This window comes from Octopus bimaculoides, chromosome 2 (assembly GCF_001194135.2).
Source record: "Octopus bimaculoides isolate UCB-OBI-ISO-001 chromosome 2, ASM119413v2, whole genome shotgun sequence".
In the NCBI taxonomy this organism is placed as follows: Eukaryota; Metazoa; Mollusca; class Cephalopoda; order Octopoda; family Octopodidae; genus Octopus; species Octopus bimaculoides.
Genome location: NC_068982.1, coordinates 37,198,822 through 37,217,311, shown reverse-complemented (window position 1 = coordinate 37,217,311; position 18,490 = coordinate 37,198,822). Strand labels below are relative to the sequence as shown.

At 33.1% G+C, this 18,490-nt stretch overlaps 1 protein-coding gene and 1 long non-coding RNA gene across 6 annotated transcripts in view; one reads left to right on the top strand and one right to left on the bottom strand.

Annotated features, from left to right (window-relative positions):
* Positions 1–18,490, bottom strand: part of LOC106873450 (dystrophin) — a 562,674-nt gene that overhangs the window by 222,425 nt on the left and 321,759 nt on the right. For all 5 annotated transcript variants that reach the window (XM_014920808.2, XM_052976364.1, XM_052976366.1 and 2 more), the window contains 2 exons: positions 2,959–3,094; positions 1,619–1,794 (listed from right to left, as the gene is read on the bottom strand). In XM_014920808.2, the coding sequence (XP_014776294.2) occupies positions 1,619–1,794; positions 2,959–3,094 (312 nt within the window). The remainder of the gene's footprint in view (positions 1–1,618; positions 1,795–2,958; positions 3,095–18,490) is intronic.
* LOC128250700 (uncharacterized) overlaps positions 1–18,490 on the top strand; it is a 97,052-nt gene that overhangs the window by 9,377 nt on the left and 69,185 nt on the right. The window lies entirely within an intron of this gene.

The following is an 18,490-nucleotide window of genomic DNA, read 5'->3' as shown; positions in this document are numbered from 1 at the left end:
TATATATATATATATATATATATATATATATATATATATGTATATATATATATATATATATATATATATACACACTAAACTCTCCCTCATCTCAGCCTTCTGACATGCCATTGACTACCTCTCCTCCTATTTACAATCAAGTATCTCCACCACTATTCCCATCAAACTCAAAATGAACAACCTCACTTGTATGATTATGATGCTCATTTACAACCATCATGTGATATCTAGGTAAAGGTGCACATGTACATATACGATGAGCTTCTTTCAATTTCCATCTACCATATTCACTCGTAAGGGTTTGGTCAGCCCAGGCCTATAGTAAAAGACACTTGCCCAAGGTGCCACATAGTAGGACTGGATCCATGACCACATAGTCACACTTACAAACCTTATATATGTAATTCGCCCATTTCAGGTGAAACATTGAAAAGCTTTAAAAGCCAAAAACGATTTAAATACCTAATAAAATATATTACATTCATCCTTGAGTTAAAAGTAACCTTTAAAAAAACCTCCAAAAACACAAATTTTGCTCACTAAACTTTTACTCTAATGATTCAGAGGTCAACATTGTATTCTATAGAAGGGTAAAAATGGAATTCTTAGTTATTAACCATGAAATAAATTTTGACAAAAGAATACTTTTGTCAATTATGACTTCATATTCATTTCAATGTAGGAGATGAATGTAAATTTCTAAAGAAGGTATTTTAAGCCCTACCTTATTCCCCTAATTACATTCCAAGTTTTGGAAGAGGAGGGGACAGAATAGCAAACTTCAATTACTAGAACATTGTTGTGAACAACAGCCCTTAATCTCTGCTGATGCATGGCTGATAAAGTATTTGTAAACTAAGTCTTTGACCATTTGACACCATCTGTTAACAATAAACATTCAAATAGATGTAGTGAAACACAATAAGAGCATTAAGAACAGTTGAATGGGGTCAAATCCAAGCAACTAGAAATAGGGTACCAGAAGTTTAGAAACTAAAATATACAACAGGCTTTTTTAATTACTGGGGCTGGCACTAGTTAATATTGCTTAGTGAGGTGAATCAATTTCTTTCACAAAAAATGTACAATATTATTTATAGATGATATGAATTTTGCAAGATTTAACAATATATAAAAAAATATTTGTAAAAAATGTGTGTAGATGAATGCATCTCAACAGTACTAGTGATGTACACACAAGCTTTCAAGTAACCAAACCAAATTCAAGCCCTGTAAAATACAACAGAGTTCTGTGAAACAATAAATATTCTAATTAAAAGCAGATTACTTCCATTTACCATATCATCACTAACTGGATATTTCAAAATAAATTACTATCTAAATTATTGCTTGTCAAATATCCATGTTTTGTATATTACAACATATACATATGTAACATAAAGTACTACCTTGTTTATTTAATTTAAATAGGATTAGCATTATAAATAAATACAGATTTTTTTGTAACAGCATGTAGTCTATATTTTAATTGAATAGTACCTCAATGAAGGAACATTTCTGAGTCAAAAAAAGAAAAGAACAAAAAAAAAAAAAATATTTTCGAGCATCTAAATTGCAGAATGGTGTTCTGACACCTTTCAGCATGTCTGTCGCTTACTTGTCAGGTCTTTCTAAAACATCTTTACACAAGCATTTCCATCGGTGATTAAGAGCATCCAGCTTTTCTCTCAACAGATGAGAATCAGGAGCGGCTGACTGACGAATTATTTCATTGCCTGCTGCATTCATGCTATTTACAGTTCCTTGATGAGATCGGATTCCATTCTCTAATTCCTACAAATAAAATTAACACAGATGTAAGTTCACATTTGAGACAATGAAAGAATCAAAGACAAAGGTTATGTTACAAAATGAGATTAAAATTTAGGAGCAGCAATGCAAATATATATATTAAGTAGCTTTTTCAAAGAGATCATTTCTCTCTCAAATAATGCCAACTTTAGATACAATGGGATACTAATTGTAACTGCCAAAATTTTAAGCGTTAATTTTTGATTATATAATACACATTTTATGTTTTTATTTGAAGCATGAATGCAAAAGCAAATAACTAACTATATACAAGAGCATCAACAAGGAAACTGGTTTGAGTGTCAACAGTTTTTGTTCGTGTTGTTTAAGTTATTTGTGTCTCTACTTAATTTAAAGCCATTTTACAAGAGTTATTTAAGTATTCATTAGGGTTAAACAGTCTAACTATTCTTGAAAATATAGCAAGTTACGCTATGCCAAAATATCTATACATACAATAAGAAAAGAATAAAATAAATGAATAAATAAATAAAGATTGAAAGATTAAATCTTAAAATAAAGGAACTTGAAGAGCAATTCGAACATGTGTTCAGAAAGATGCTTTGATAAACAAACAATTTTGAAGAAAAACTATGAATTCTAAGGATATTTGATTTCAAGAAAGCAATATCATTGGTGCTAATTAACTAATCCTCTTTTGTGATTCATTAAGTCTGATTCAAATACAACCATATGAATATATAAGAGAGAGAGAGAGAGAGAGAGAGAGTGAGAGAGAGGGGGGAGAGAGAGAGAGGGGGGGAGGGAGAGAGAGAGAGAGTAATTTGAAAAACTTCAGTAGTTGTAGTTGGGTCACATTAATAAAATTAGATGCTTTTAAATCAATTAGCTACAAAAAGTTTATGTTTATGTTAAGAAAATTAAATTTCTTGATCTACATTAAGAAAGACTATTTCAGATTTATATTTCTCAACATCAGGCTTGAGCAATTATTCACCTTTAAAAGAACGAAAATATGTAAATTCCTCATATATTTCAAGTTTTGATATGGCTTCTCTCAAAATAACATCAGGCTTCATATTTAAGAAAAGAACTTGAATTAATCTAATAAACCCAATGTTTAAGGTTGGTTATAATTATGTTCTTAATAGAAAAAGAGAATGCAAAGATAAACAACAAATTTACCTTGTATAGTTGCTTGTCTGATGGGGCAAGTTCTTTAGCTATAGTAAGTTTTTTCTCAGCTTCATTAAGCCATGACATAATATCCTTCAAGTCACAGTGGAACTGGCGCCATTGCTCTACAGCTTTGCTCCATCGTCTGCAAACACAATGTTTATTATGTTATCAGAAAAAAGAAAAAGAATATTTGAGACACAAAGCAATTAAGCTAAATGTTAAAGAACAAAAGCAAAAATTGTAAAATTGATTTTTTTTTTCAAATAATTTGAAAGTAAATGAAGCTGATCTTGGCCATTAATTTGATAGGATAAGGTCATGAGTTCTATATATTTAAGAGATTAGATTATAAAATAAACAAACTATTATTAAAATTGAAAAGTAATTTGATGAAACATTCCAAACTAGCACTAAATTCATTTGCATGTTTGTCAGAGCAGCATGTAACTACAAATGCATATATAATTGAGAGAGAGGGAGAGAGATTTTTCTCTTGAGTTAGTTCTGACATATGAGTATTTGCTAGTGGGTGGGGAATGTGTACACTATTTCTGTGTAGATGTGTAGAGTAGTTCAGTAAAGTGAGAACTGATACAGAAGAAACTGACACCTCTAATGGTTGCAACCATACCAATGCATGTAGGATATTAACTATTCTGGCACTTTCAAATAAACGAGACAAATGAGTGATCCTAGTGATGTTAAAGGTAATGAATATAAAAAAACCTACAAGTGGTGGAGAGCACACCATTTATGGCAAAAACTGACCATTGATGGTACTGCATCAAGATCTGGCTGCTCAAGTAATCACCCACTCTCTCTCTCTCTTGTGGATACTGACAGTGAAATGAAAGGCATTGGCTGTAGACATGAAGTGATCACTGTCTGAGACCTAACCTAGTTCTATGTTACAAATTTTGTTTTGAAGTGACTTAATCCTTGTATCAAAATTTCATGTTAATTTATGTTCCAAACACCATCTTAATCAGTACAATTTTTCATTATTTCAAAATGAATTCAAACAGAGACAGTTCAATTCAACAGAAATATGGTTACAAAAGGGTTAATGCACTGCTTTTAAGCCAATGTATATTCCACAAGGACAGTGATCAGTGAACAGTTTTGGGGGTCAATAAAATAAGTACCATTTGAGCAATGGGGTTGATGTAATCAACTTACACCTTCCTTTGTACCATAATTTGAAACCAATATTACAATAAAATGAGAACAACTTGGACTAATGAATCCTCATCCAGAGTGCCTCTTTAGGAAAATCAAAAAGGTTGCTGTATAATTTTCATTGGGCTGGTTCACTTCAGAGCAAGAAGTTTTGAAAGCTTCTATGTTTATCATTTATTTCCTTATTCAGTTTTTTGTTTTCAACTTAACTATTTTCCCTGTGACACCCACTTCCAAGTTGCTTTTGCTCATCTCATAAGGATTTGCAAATGAAAATTCTATTCAGAGTGTATTCTAGGATTAAGTTTTACTTTTCTTTCTTTGTTCTTTTTTTTTTTTTTTGAACTAGATGACATATTGGTACTTTCTTTGTCTTACTTTCTGTTTGAGACAGTAGTATTTGAGTATGAATTAGTCAAATATTTGCTTCAAATTTTGGTCCAGGGCCAGCAATTTCAAGGTAGAGGGTAAGTCAATTACATCGACTCCAGTGATCAACAGGTACTTATTTTTTGGACCCTAAAAGCCTGAAAAGCAAAGTCAACATCAACAGAATTTGAACTCACAATATAAAGATGGACAAAATGCTGCTAAGCATTTTGTCTGGTATGCTAATGGTTCTGTTAAATGTCTTACGAAACGTTCAGATTGAATTGCATTGTTATTTTCATTTATTTTATATACATACATATGTTTGTATACAAAGAAACATTTCATTTTTATATACACAAGCGATCAAATGTTATCTATTTCAATTAATCTTCATGCATACAGCCAACCAAAAGCTTCTATTTTGTTTTGTTTCAATTTCCTGAATATTTCTTTTTTGAGGTTTCCATTTTTTTTTTATTGCAAAATTAGATATGTGGAAAGTCAGAGTTATGAAATTTGAGCTTAATAAATAATAATTTGATAGTCTACATGGCAGTATTGGGTACACACTTTTTAACCTTATGTCCATAAAGTCCTTGCATTCAAATATTTACAAACATCCATTCAGACAAATACATGCACATGTACATATGGGTGCATTTTCAATAAAGAACTCGAAAGAATTCTTGGTCCTTCCTCATTCCTTATGCCATACCCATACCTTCCATGTTCATCAGAGAAATCATCATGTTGTTATGTAGCATGCTCATTAAGACTGCATCTGTGATAGTGATCTCCATCATTTGATGTCAAGACACAGAAACAGGTAAGCTCAAAAAAAAACAAAAAAAAACCCCTGCCCTGTTCATCTGTCAGCACTATTTGTAGCTTCGTCTGTGAACACCTTAAGATTAATTATTCTATCACATACTCTGATTACTTCAGTTAATCCATCTATCTATTTCTCTACTAGCAATATACCAACTTCACCACTCCACTCCTATTACTCAGATCAGAAAACTTTTATATTTGTTCCTTGCCCTTCAGGGCTGTGGTTGAGGTCCCTCACCATCTTGCTTCTTGAATATAAAGCACAACTTGATTTTATTGCAGTATTTCTACAATCTCTTGTCACCTACCTTTCACCAATCTGTCATTAATGGTGACAACCTTAAGGGTGTGGGCTTGAGAGAAAGAGGGGAATTTTTGTAGTGTGCAGGTAGATTTAAATCTGTTTTCAGTGCCTGCAAGGATGAAAGTTTTTGTGGTTGCTTCTCTTTCATAGCCAGATGCTTCAACTGATTGATTTGATATTGATACCCTCACTGGAATTGCTATTTTCAGTGGCAGAAAGTTTTACACTTGATTAGATACAGATATATTAGCCAGTAAATAAAAAAATATATGTACATCTAAGAGGTAAAAAAAATACATATGCATACATATGTAGATCTGCATGCTTATACAAACACACATACACACACTTACTAGCAAAACAGCCATAAATGTAATTAGATGTTGGTGGTATAATATACATATGCAAGGGATTATGGGTTCTACATGTGTGTATATGTGGAAATATGAGCCGTATGTATAATGGGGGAGGAGTGTTCCTTGTACATACAACTTTCAGAATGAGGCTGATATCATAGTTCTAATTGTGAAGAGAGCACATCAAAACAGACTTTATGTAATTTGGTTGGGGGTGGGATGAGTCGTCATATAGCAAGAACAAATACATGATTCTTTGCAAGACCATAAAATTTACTGCAGAGCCTGGCTAAACATTTTGTATAATATATATAAAATATTTTGTATATTATTTGTATATTCAGAACATTATCCAACATGTTTTTCTGTCTATTCTTAAACTAAGTAAATAAGTATCTTCATACAAATATCATTAAAAAATTGTTTTATCTTAATACATTATTTGAATAATAAGTTGATGGTGGTGAAAGTAAATCAGAATGAATTATTGGCTCCACATCTTACATGCCTTATGTATAATGGTTCTGATGCAGTTATGGAATTACTAAACAAAAGAGAGAAGTCATGGGTTCACTCTTAGACAAATAAAAAGACACACCTCACTCATATGGTTTCTATGGCTAGATGTCCTTTCTAACACCAGCTGTTTTACAGAGTGCACTGGACACATTTTATCATGGCACTAGCACTAGAGAGGTTGTCATGTCCTCGACAAAGCAAAACATGACTCATTCACCAACCCCCTAACAGACAGAAAGAATAATGGAAGATATTACTGGCTGGCTGTAGTGAGAAACAGTAGATAGTAGGAGAGAAGCACTGATGGCAACTACATGTTTGCTGGTAAGAGAGAGAGAGCACAAGTGATGGATAATTGTTGAAATGGTCAATAGAAAGAGAGTGTAATGGATATGAGTAATGAGTGACCTGGAGGAGAGGGTGTTGTGACCAGCAATATAGAAAGGTAATGCTACACTAATAGAAAATACATGTCTGTTGGTAAAAGAGAGCGAGAGTGATGAACAGTGAAGATGGTGATGGTAGGAGAGAATGATGAATGAAAATAAAAGAGTGAACTGAGGAGGAGAGAGTGATGAGTAATAGCAGTAGAAGAGGGTAGATAGAAGGGTGTATGGGGTACTGACAAATATGATGTAATCTCTCATTATTCAGACATCATGATGAGAGAAAGAGCAGGAGGATACAAATGGAAACACATTGAGTATGGATAGATTTGTTTTGTTTCCTTACATAAGAGGCATGGTATAGTGATTACAATGGGGGTAATAGTTGGAGTTGAATAAACAAGGAGGGAGCAGATAGAGAGTTAGTAAGTAGAAAATGGGTGAAAAACGCTGAAAACTCAGATGCAAAAATGTTATATATATATCCCAACTTCCATCATCACCCAAATTTCATCAATAAGTTCCATGTTTGCATGTGTGGTCAAGTCTCCTCCAGTCCCACATGTTGGCAATCATCTCTCTACTCTGTAATCTCCTTGACGAGGTTCCATATCTTAAGATCAGCCTTCGATATTTCACTGGATATCTTCCTTGTCTCTCACTCTTCTAAAGGTTCCATCAATTTGGAGCACTAAGAAATACTTTATAAAACTGTCATCCTCCACATGCACACATCAGTGTAGTCTTCTCTCTTTCACACTATATTTGATTCCTCTTATATCCACTAACATTACACATACAATAGAACATGCTTGCTTCATTTTATTGTACTCTTAGCCAATCTTCTGCATTCAAGTTCTGTGCCTTGCAACCAGGCATCATTGAATTTCATGCACATGCACTATACCGTACAACCATTTATGATGAAGGAAACTTAAAGAGGTAATAGCCCCCTAAACATTATGCAACCCATTCTTATATTCTTATTCTGGATACTATGCTCTCAAAACATCCACCTCCATTGTTAATTAGGTCACCTAGATAACAAAAGCTATCAACTATTTTTAGGGAGCCTCCTTATAAATATTTAAGAAAATTTATTTCATACATACTCTTAATGTTTACTTATACCTGTGTGTTTGCTGCATTTTCTTTAATAAATCCCATTACATGTTTTGTATTCCTTAGTTTACAATAGGTGCGTCACATGTAATTCCAACCAACTCCTCTTCTGCGTATCAAACATTGGCTATTTCTGTCATGGTAGCATGACTGTCTTCTATCCAGCTTACTAAATTTTTGCAAAGTTTACTTTGAGGTTCTCAATTCCATGTTTGGCTTCCAACAGCAATTTCTCTTTATGAAAACAAAGTCAATTGACATAGACAGCTGTCTTGAATTCTTCAGTTATAACTTGGAGAATTATAATAAACGGATGGTGGCTGAGGACTGAGTTATACTAGACAACAACTTTCAGATAAATTCATTGCTAAATACTTTCTTGTCCTATCTGATTGACTATGCATAAAACTAGTGCATGATTTACCCTGCCAGATATTTCCAGCATGTCAACAATTATATCCAACAGTCCAGTTGCTTTCCCCACTTCATAATCCTTAATTATTTTACTTATTATACATCTGTCAATTTGGATGGCTAGTGCCTTTGTTGGGTATTTTGGGACTAGGTGCTCTCTCTTCCACAAATTTTCCTCATTCAACAGCCTCTTAAAATAACATTTCCTTGCCTCCTACTTTTTAGCATTGTTAAAAGCAGGTATCATTTTCAATACGCTTCTCGTTAACAATGTCTCAATTTTCTCTGGTACACTGTCTTGCAATTTGGGTAAACAAATAAGTAAATATTTTCCTATATTATTATTTACAATATTATTCTACATTGATACATTAAAATGATAATAATTTGCCAGTAGTGAAAGTAAATAATAAAGAAAATCAAAATTATGAATTCTTAAATTAATATCTTAACTCTCTTGTGTGTGATAAATGGTTCAGGACAATAAAATTAACTGTAGAAGCAGACAATGCATTATCTAACGGCATAGATAAATAAGCATTTTCATATAATATTAATCTTACACACACGTATTTATATAAAAACCAAATAAAAACAAGAATCAGAGGAACTAGTGGTGGTCTATGTTAGCAAAAATTATTCAATGAAGTTCATGAATATGGATAAGTTTGTTAACCATTGGGAGATAAAAGTATCCTAATGGGTTGAGTGAAGCCCTTCCACAAAGAAGAAAATTAAATACATATATATATAACACATATGTAATTTTTCATTGTTATTCATTGTTAGCTTGATTGTTATCATTTTTAACTGATAGTGAATATTTTAAGCAATATGAACCAAACCACTCACCCTAACTAACCCATACATCAGATGTATACTATATTCACTTGAGAAACATGTCACAAACTTTTAACAAAAAGGGTTACAAAAAAAAAGAAGGAAACTACACTATTGGTACCAATAATGCTTTCAACAGCCTCATAAACTAAAATCCCTTTTTATACAAAAGAATTTATACCAATGCACATATACTTTCAAGCCAACTACAACTTCTCCAGACATTAACTTCTGTACTACACATTTAGCTACCACAACAACAATCCTCCAACTATTCTTAGACCATCTATGATTTATCAACTCAACACATTCAGATATTAATGAAGGAAACAAATACATTTCTACAAACTTACAAAGCTTATTTGAATGAGTTCCACCAGAAATAGAATTAAGGTTTTCCTATTTCCATATCACTTAAATTCAGTACATGCATTTAATAAAATAATTTTAAATGGTCCCCAAAAGCATATTCCAGAAGGTAACATAATATAGATGTTTTCGATCTAGTTTGGATTCTTTGCCATCAAATTTGAATTCTTTGCAATCAAATTTGAATTTTTCAAAGGGACTTTGTAAGACAAGCTAAAACGCAGAAAATGGTCAACAGGTATGAGCTGAAGTGTTGCAAACAGTAGAAAGTAGGAGTCTTCATCTTCAAAAGAATATTCGATGACCACAAATCGATTCGAAGCTAGTTTCTCGAAATTGGTGCTCAAGCCTTGAAAAAAAAACAAAAAGAGTTAAACTACATCAGCTGTAAGGCTGATGTAGTTTAACTCTTTTTCTCTGTTTGGAAATGCTCGGTTATCCAAGGCGAGGCAAAGAACCAGCCGGAGCTTTACCAATTGATATCTGAAAAGGTCGATGAAATAACTCACGAACACTGCGATAGCTTCTACCAAACGATGCTCCGTTACGTCGACCGGTTTGAACAATTCATTCAAGATAATCTGTACATTTTTACAAACTGCAACTTGTTTTGCGAGAAATATCAGTTGGGAAAATTTAAAAACTCTTACTCAGGATAGCTAATAAACCTGGTCTGATTTAAATCCACAATTGTTGATCATAACTTTTAATCATAAGGGTAATTTCACCCCTCCTCCAAAATTGTATAAAATTGCTTTAAAGCACAGGTTTATGCTACCCCCTACCCCCCCGTGGTATGTCTTTTAACTAGACTGTCTATTGTACATGGCATGTACATGTCTTAGATGACACGTGGACGCATTCAGGCAGATCGTTATATCAGGATTAGTATGAGCTCATTTTTTCCTTTATGCCTACGTATGGTGAATTGCTATTAGTAATAGCATTATGCAAAAGTAATGCTCATAAGTTCTTGATAGCTGCAGAGTTTTCATTCGAGAACTATGCTATTCGAGCTTTCTATTCAAACTTTACCCAAGAGTGACCTTAAAAGAACCAGTCCGTTCGCTTTGAAGAGATGCAAATTGAACAATTTTTCAACAAAAAAGTGACTTCATAAAACAATTTTAAAGAGCTTGGGGTTAGATCGAAGTTAGAGTAACAGTGGGCTCTACTGGAAGAGTTAGATAAGATAGACATGTATTCCCTTATGGCTGATGTAGTTTCACTCATTTTTTTTTTTTTTTTTTCAAGGCTTGAGCACCAATTTCAAGAAACTAGCTTCGAATCGATTTGTGGTCATCAAATATTCTTTCGAGTATGAAGACTCCTACTTTCTACCGTTTGCAACACTTTAGCTCATGCCTGTTGTCCGTTTTCTGCGTTTTACCTTGTCTTACAAAGTCCCTTTGAAAAATTCAAATTTGATTGCAAAGAATTCAAACTAGGTCGAAAACATCTATATATGACCCATTTATCAGAAATAATAGACAACCACACAAACGTCAGGAAGCTCTGGGGTACTGCACCAACACCACATGCAACAAAAATCAGAAAACTGGCAAACATTTGAATTGAATACAAACTAGAAAATGGACATTAAAGCACTATATAGAATAATCATCAACAACAACATTGAACAAAATAGCCATAATCCAGTACCAAGCAAATGTTCTTAGACATTTCTTGCCAAAATCAAACACTAAAAATCAGACAAGAATATAAAGTAAAAACTATACACTTCCAACCTAGATCGTGATTTTTGTCATCTTCATTTTATCATATACAAACAAGCATTAGAATATTCTGGAAACTCAAGAGCCTCAGGGCCAGCATCAAAAACCTGAAGGGATCATTGCATTCACTAATATCTTCAATTACTTGTACCAACACTGCCTAATTCCCAGAATGTGGGGAATGAGAAAAGTCATAAACAATTCTAAAGCCCAACAAAAACCCAAACAAAGTAACATTATACAGGCCCATTACACTCCGAAGCACAACCTCAAACATTCTGGAAAAAAATACTAATCCTTGACATCAGTAACCTTCACATTTAATTCAAATCAGAACATGGATTTAGCCCATTATACTTAACCACTCATGAACCTAACATACAAAAATTATTTTTTATTGAAGAAAAGAAAACCTGTCACATGTACTGTGCTAATTTCCACTGACATTAGCAAAACTTATTCACTTAAAGAAAATCTACTTCACACAAAATCATATTGTAAACAAAAACACTTCTAGAATTTGCAGCTTCATAAAAGGAGCACCCGACAGATTTGTCATTTCACTCTTTTCAAACTATGCCCTCCAGCAACTTCTCAAAACATACACATAATCTTATATATGGCTGACACCAAACACCATCCTGTTGCCAATCTCCAGACACATATGCACAACTTCTCAGACTCTACATTATTCATCCACAAACTTAGTTCTAAAATAGTAGACTATAAGTAGCACTTACCAAATTCAGTCTCTCTGGCCAGCAGGGAAACAGTTTTTTGATCTGAATATCAAATACGACCAACCACCAAACCCAACAATATCAACAAACCCCCATACAGAAAGCCTATACTTACAAAGCATCCAATATTTACATTACTCACAAAAGACATAGTAAAGAAAGAAAAATGAGACACAAATCTACCTAGAGCAACGATACATTAGAATTACCATGGAATATACTAGTTCTATCTGGGTCCCTAATCTCTCCACAAGGAACCTCAATAAACAAAATAGTATACAGAACAGTACACTATGCACCATTACGGACTGAACACAAACCATCTACACAACAAAACAATGATATTACAAATGAAAGACCACTTAAACTTGCATGGAGTGTAGTTTTTTTTATAACAAACCTCACCCTCAGTTACGGCTTTTACATTAAAACTCACCATCAAACACACAAATCATCATTTAATGTTCACTTTTCTATATTTGCACGAATCAGATGGAATTTTTGAGGTAGATTTCTATGGCTGGATGCCTTTCCTGTTGCCAACTCTTACCTGTTTTCAAGATAACACTTTTCCATGGTCAGACATGTTTCTCATGTGAGACTGAAAATGAACAACCTTGTTTATATGGCAATGGAGTTTGTTTATAACTATCACATGATGTCAAGTCAAGGATGGAGAGAGAGAGCTCTTTCAGTTTCTGTCTACCGAATCCATTCACAAAGTGTTGGTTGGCCAGAGGCAATAGAAGATGCCCAAGGTACTGCATAGTGGGACCACGTGAATAGAAAGCCAACTTCTTAATCACACAACTATGCCTATCCCTACAATAGACAGACACACACAAAACCAAAGAATACTGCAACACCATCTCCCTCATTCAATCAAAGTAAATGTAAAAGAAGAAAAAATACACACGGACAATAAAATAGCTACAACTCCAAAAGCATCACTAGCTCCAAATATTGCACAGAGATGTCATTAATACATAAACATGTATAAATAAGCAGCAACTGAACTGACTTTGTTCACCTTTGTTGTAGTCACTACCAGATATCTGAATGTGCAGTAACAAACTGGTCAGTGGAGAGAGTGCAGGATGTTCAGACTGTCACATAGTTCCCCTGTACAATTTATTACTGCATATCAGAGTGTACAATATGTTCTCAACTGCATGGAGACGTAACAAAAAAAAAAACAGATCTATGAGTTAGAATATTTAAATAACTACTTACACTCCATAGGATTGCTCAATTAGAGCTTACTTGGGGCTGCAAAACAGTACAACCCCCAACAGATACAGACTTGCAGATGGCATCACAAATCAACTTTTTACTATTTGCCAGACACAACACAATTACAGCTAGTCCAATTACTTGGAAACATGACTCCAAAATAACAAACAGAGGTACCTGCCACACCCAGCATCTCTCTTATTACCAACATCAGATAATGTCAATTACAGCCAACCATCACACTCAATAGCATAAACATATCACATATACAAATGATAAAATATTAAAAATTACATACAAAAACCTCTAACAACATTTACACTACATGTTGAAGGTAGCTTAAATAAAGGAAAATAAGATGTAAGAAATTTTGGAGCACTCACATTTGACCAACACAATAAAACAACAGTTGTGTGCCAACAATATATTTGATCCATCATGGATTACAACAACTGCCCCTAAGCCCTCAATCTTATACAACAAATCAGAAAATTACAATGAATGTAAAATAATGCACTCTTCATCATCTTAAGTTGAACACAGATCACACCCACAAACTATATCACTGAAACAAAAGTACTAAAAATGTAAAGCCACCAGGACAGTTTCTTATTGCTGCAAGCTCCTCACAGCCCCTACATAACAGATAAAATACACCACCTCAGTGACCATGAATCAACACATAGATGACACACAAACTTTAGAAAATAGCTTAACTCACTGAAAACATTTCCTGACATAAAATCCTAATTAAAAGCCAGCAACAGCCTGCCTGAAATGCCAATCTCTCAGCTGAAGGCTATTTCAAAACACCCACATCATTACAGACAACCCACCATATCCAAATATTACCAATAGTGTAAAACAACACCAAACCTTAAATATTATGCTTCTATCCAGACCATCTCTGTAATTAAATGTCCAAATACAGCTCAACATATCAACAATACGTTGAGCAATAGGATACAATTTGTTTTCTGCTTGGGGCCTAAAGGAGCACAAAATACAATATACAAAAATTGCTACAATATCAATTTTGTTCTCGGTTTTCATCCCCCTTTAGTGAATTTTATAAAACTAACATCTTAGTAATTCATCATAACCATTTCTCATATTGATAAACAAGACTTTATTTTTGTATAGTAACTTGAACAGAACACAGCACACTCTGGCTCCATATCACATTGAATGCTGGAATAAGTGAAGACCTGTAAGTTTCTTTCAACTGTTTGTCCGATTACTGCAGAAAACTGACCAAAGCTGTTTAACACTGACAAGCAGTTAATCTTAAATCAGTATTATTATTACTGCTATTACAAGGGATAATTTAAGCTAGGAAAGATATTTGACTCAGAACAGTGAGAAACAAGTTTAACACCAATTTGACTAATTTTTTTTTTTGAGTCATAAGGAGAGTGATTTATTCATCTTCACAGTTGAAGGTATCTGAACACCAGATCTACATCTTGCTGCTTCAGTAGTAACATACAACACTAAATAGTCCAATTGAACCAATTGTAAACAGTGATACTACAGTTCACAATTGTAGTAGTTTTCTAGATCATTGTTTGATGTTTGGCTATGTTCATACACGTTAGACACTTAGAATTTCATTTCCCCTTTTGCAGTGTACTGGTCTTTTTTTTGAAGTTGTTAATTAATGAGCATCTTTTCCTAATTATTATTTGTTTTTTTCAATATCTATGTAACATACTGTCAAGGCCTTAAATTCATGTGCATATCAACTTCTGAAAAAAGACTAAAAGACAATATATTACAAATATCATATAGTCTATGTAACATGACTGCAGCCTTTCCTTCACAAATCTCAACAAAGACATCAACACGGATTGCACACATACCAATAATGATAAACTTTTTGTGGCTTGATGTGCTGAAATTTTAATTACTTTAATAAATCTTTCTTCTTTAAAGTGTGTCACTAATACTATATTGTCACCAGTGAAGTGAAGTTCCTTTAACACATCTTTGAAATACATGAAGTTGCGAATGGCTTATCAATCCACTATCAATGCACATGTGAAATAGCATATTTAATGGATTTAGAAATCAGAGTATGATAAAAACTGTTCTTTGTGAGAGCTACAACACAACAGTATTTTACCTTATAATGAAATATAACGGATCCAATCTGGATCCAATATGGAGTTATGAATTGTGATCTGAATGGTTTAGGAGAATACCAGTGCATCCAAGTTACACAAGTACATACTATAAACCTGTGAAGCTGATTCTTTTTTTTTACATAAATACACCAAATAGAGGATTCCACTGTTTTTTGCATATATCTTGTAAACCACAAGGAACATGGCTACTCTAGACTGATTGTGAAATGTTGGCTGGTTCTCAGCATTTTTATACAAGTTGTTATAATCTGGGATGTAACATCCAGACACGTGTTGCTTACCAGATTCAACAAGGAGATTCTTTTTCAATGCTGGAAATATTTTTTGTTTACTCTGGGGGTAAAGATATAAACATCCTTGAGGTTTCAGTGCAATCATAAGCATTTTCTTGCACATCTAAACAAAGGAGTGGCTGTTTATAAATCGTGATCTTTATTTCATTAATAAATAAATACAATATTATATTTTATCATTTAAATTTCTTATAACTATGCTATAATCACCAATGTGTATAGAATATATAGTGATAGGCTTCATGTTAGATACAACTTCTCTGCAAATTGAACTGTTTTCATATCCAGTTAAAGATGCTTCACTTCACTAATGAGTATAATGAAGAGCACAATGTAGAGAGACAAAGTGAAGGGTGGATAAGATGTGTAAGTGCAGAATATAAGTAGAGGCAAAAGTAAAGCAGCAAATATCATATTTGGGTATAAGGATACTGCTGAGAAAGACATGAATGTTAAAGAAAGGTAGACAGGGGATTTATTAAAAGAAGTAGATGAAGTCATGTCTTAGAATTGTTCTTATAATAGTGAAGACAAAATGTTATATGATATATAAAATCAGCTTCAAGTGAATGGGAGTAAACAGGACATTTTGGGTGAAATTTTGCAGACACTTCTATTGGTTTTACATAAAGGAGGGAGTTTTAATAATCCCAGGACTTTTATCCCATGAGTCATGATGAGTGTTCCAACAATTTATGAGAAAGTGAATTAGCCAATACAGTAATGAGTCAGATTATTTCACTGTAAACATCAGAAAATAGATTAGAGAAAATTATTTAATAATATCTACAGAAACTATGTCTAGCTCAAGAAACTCAGAAAAGAAAGAAGCCAAAGGCATATTTAGTACATTGATTTATTGCATCAAAAAAATTTCGAATACAAGTTCAAAAGATAATTTTTAAATACTTTAAAGATTTTATTTACTCAGATAAATTATTTTCACTAAGTATCTTCGCAAACTTCTTAAAACTTTATATATAATCTTGATTAAGATTAATCTAAAATACAGAGTAGGATAATTTGAATCTACACTTCAAGATTCATTTATTTTTAGTATCTCTTTGATACTAGAGAACTTTGCCATAAACTATTTCCAGTTAATAGTTTTGAATGGACTCGGCTGCAAATAAGAAGTATATTTTGGCTCTTTATGAGTAAGCTTAGAGTAGTTTACGCCACACTGCATTAATAATTAAACAATTTATGCAATGTAAATAAGTAATATATTATGTTTGGTTGTGTATGCATGTGTAAGTTAGAATAATTAAGTCATTAGACATAATTATTCTAGCTTACAGATCAATATATGTCTGAATGAAATGAAAATAGATGCGTGGAAGAGGTTTAGCACTCCAATTGTGTACTAGTTTTTTAAGAATGCATTCTCACCTACCTATTACAGTTTACAGAAATATAAAGTAAAGAACTTGTAGTTAGCGAATCAATAAAAAAATTGCAAGTGCATCTACAATTGGTTGTTAATGATGAATACATTTAGTTGTATGAATACTCCTAATTACTGTGGCTGCTGCTGCTGTTACTGATGTTAAAGAGTAAAAGCAAGAGGGGATGAGTAAGATAATCAAGACAATGACAGGGAATGATGTTTAGGAAAATGTTAGCTCTGATATTTTTTCATATGTGCACATGAACATAGATTTAACACATAGTGATAATTTTCAGTAGGCTTTTAAAAATTTTAATAGGCAAAAATTATCTAACTGAAGTGTAAATGTGAACTGGAGCCAAAAAAGCAAGCCAAAGTGGAGTTTGTTTAAATAAAGAGACCGGTAGTATACAACTGGCTATGACTAACTGGGAAATCGGATTCAACTAATAATTGTCTGTGTTGATATATATATATATATACAATGACAAAATCAATAGTATGCAATCAGCTTTACCAGCACATACAGTGCTGGAGAGAAATATCCAGAACACTAAAATACATGCAGAATAAAAGCATTCAATGATATTAGCGCAGTAAATGCGTGCGCGCGCGTGTGTGTGGTGCATACATATTCAACTGTATTATTCTATCAATGCATACGAGCACCTAAGTGAATGAATACATACATGAGTAGCTGAAAGGGGCAGTAGTTTACTTACAAAAGTACAAATAATAAAAAAAAAAGAATATAAATGAACAAGAACTAAAACTGAATAATATGTAACGTTTGCAAGTAAAAAAATAATATACTGGTAAAATCTTTCACATTAACATTATTTGAAAATTGTTTCTGTTTAGACAAAATATTTGAAAATGATTATAAGAATAAAGCATGCTTAAATGACAGGATGGAGCATGGTATACACGTTAGACCACCAGCTGAGGACAAGAAAATCATGAGATGTTGAAAGAAAACAAAAATCAACAGTGGTCAGCTACCGATTAGAAGAGGTGGGGGTCAGAAAAAATATGTATACTTACAAGAGGAGTTGGGGATCATAAGGGATGGTTATGGTCCCACATGAAATAGTGCTGTTGGACACAGTTGTGTCATTATTGTTGTTGTTGTAATTATTGTTTGTAACAGTGGTAGGACATTTTGAATATGTGTCTTCACGCATTTTGCTTGAGTGTTATTGACCACACCACTAAATTTAAGCAGGTGTTTTCTCTAAGTCACAAGAACAACTGAACTGTAACAGGTGTTCTGTCAAATTAAGGGGTCTAATATATATATATATATA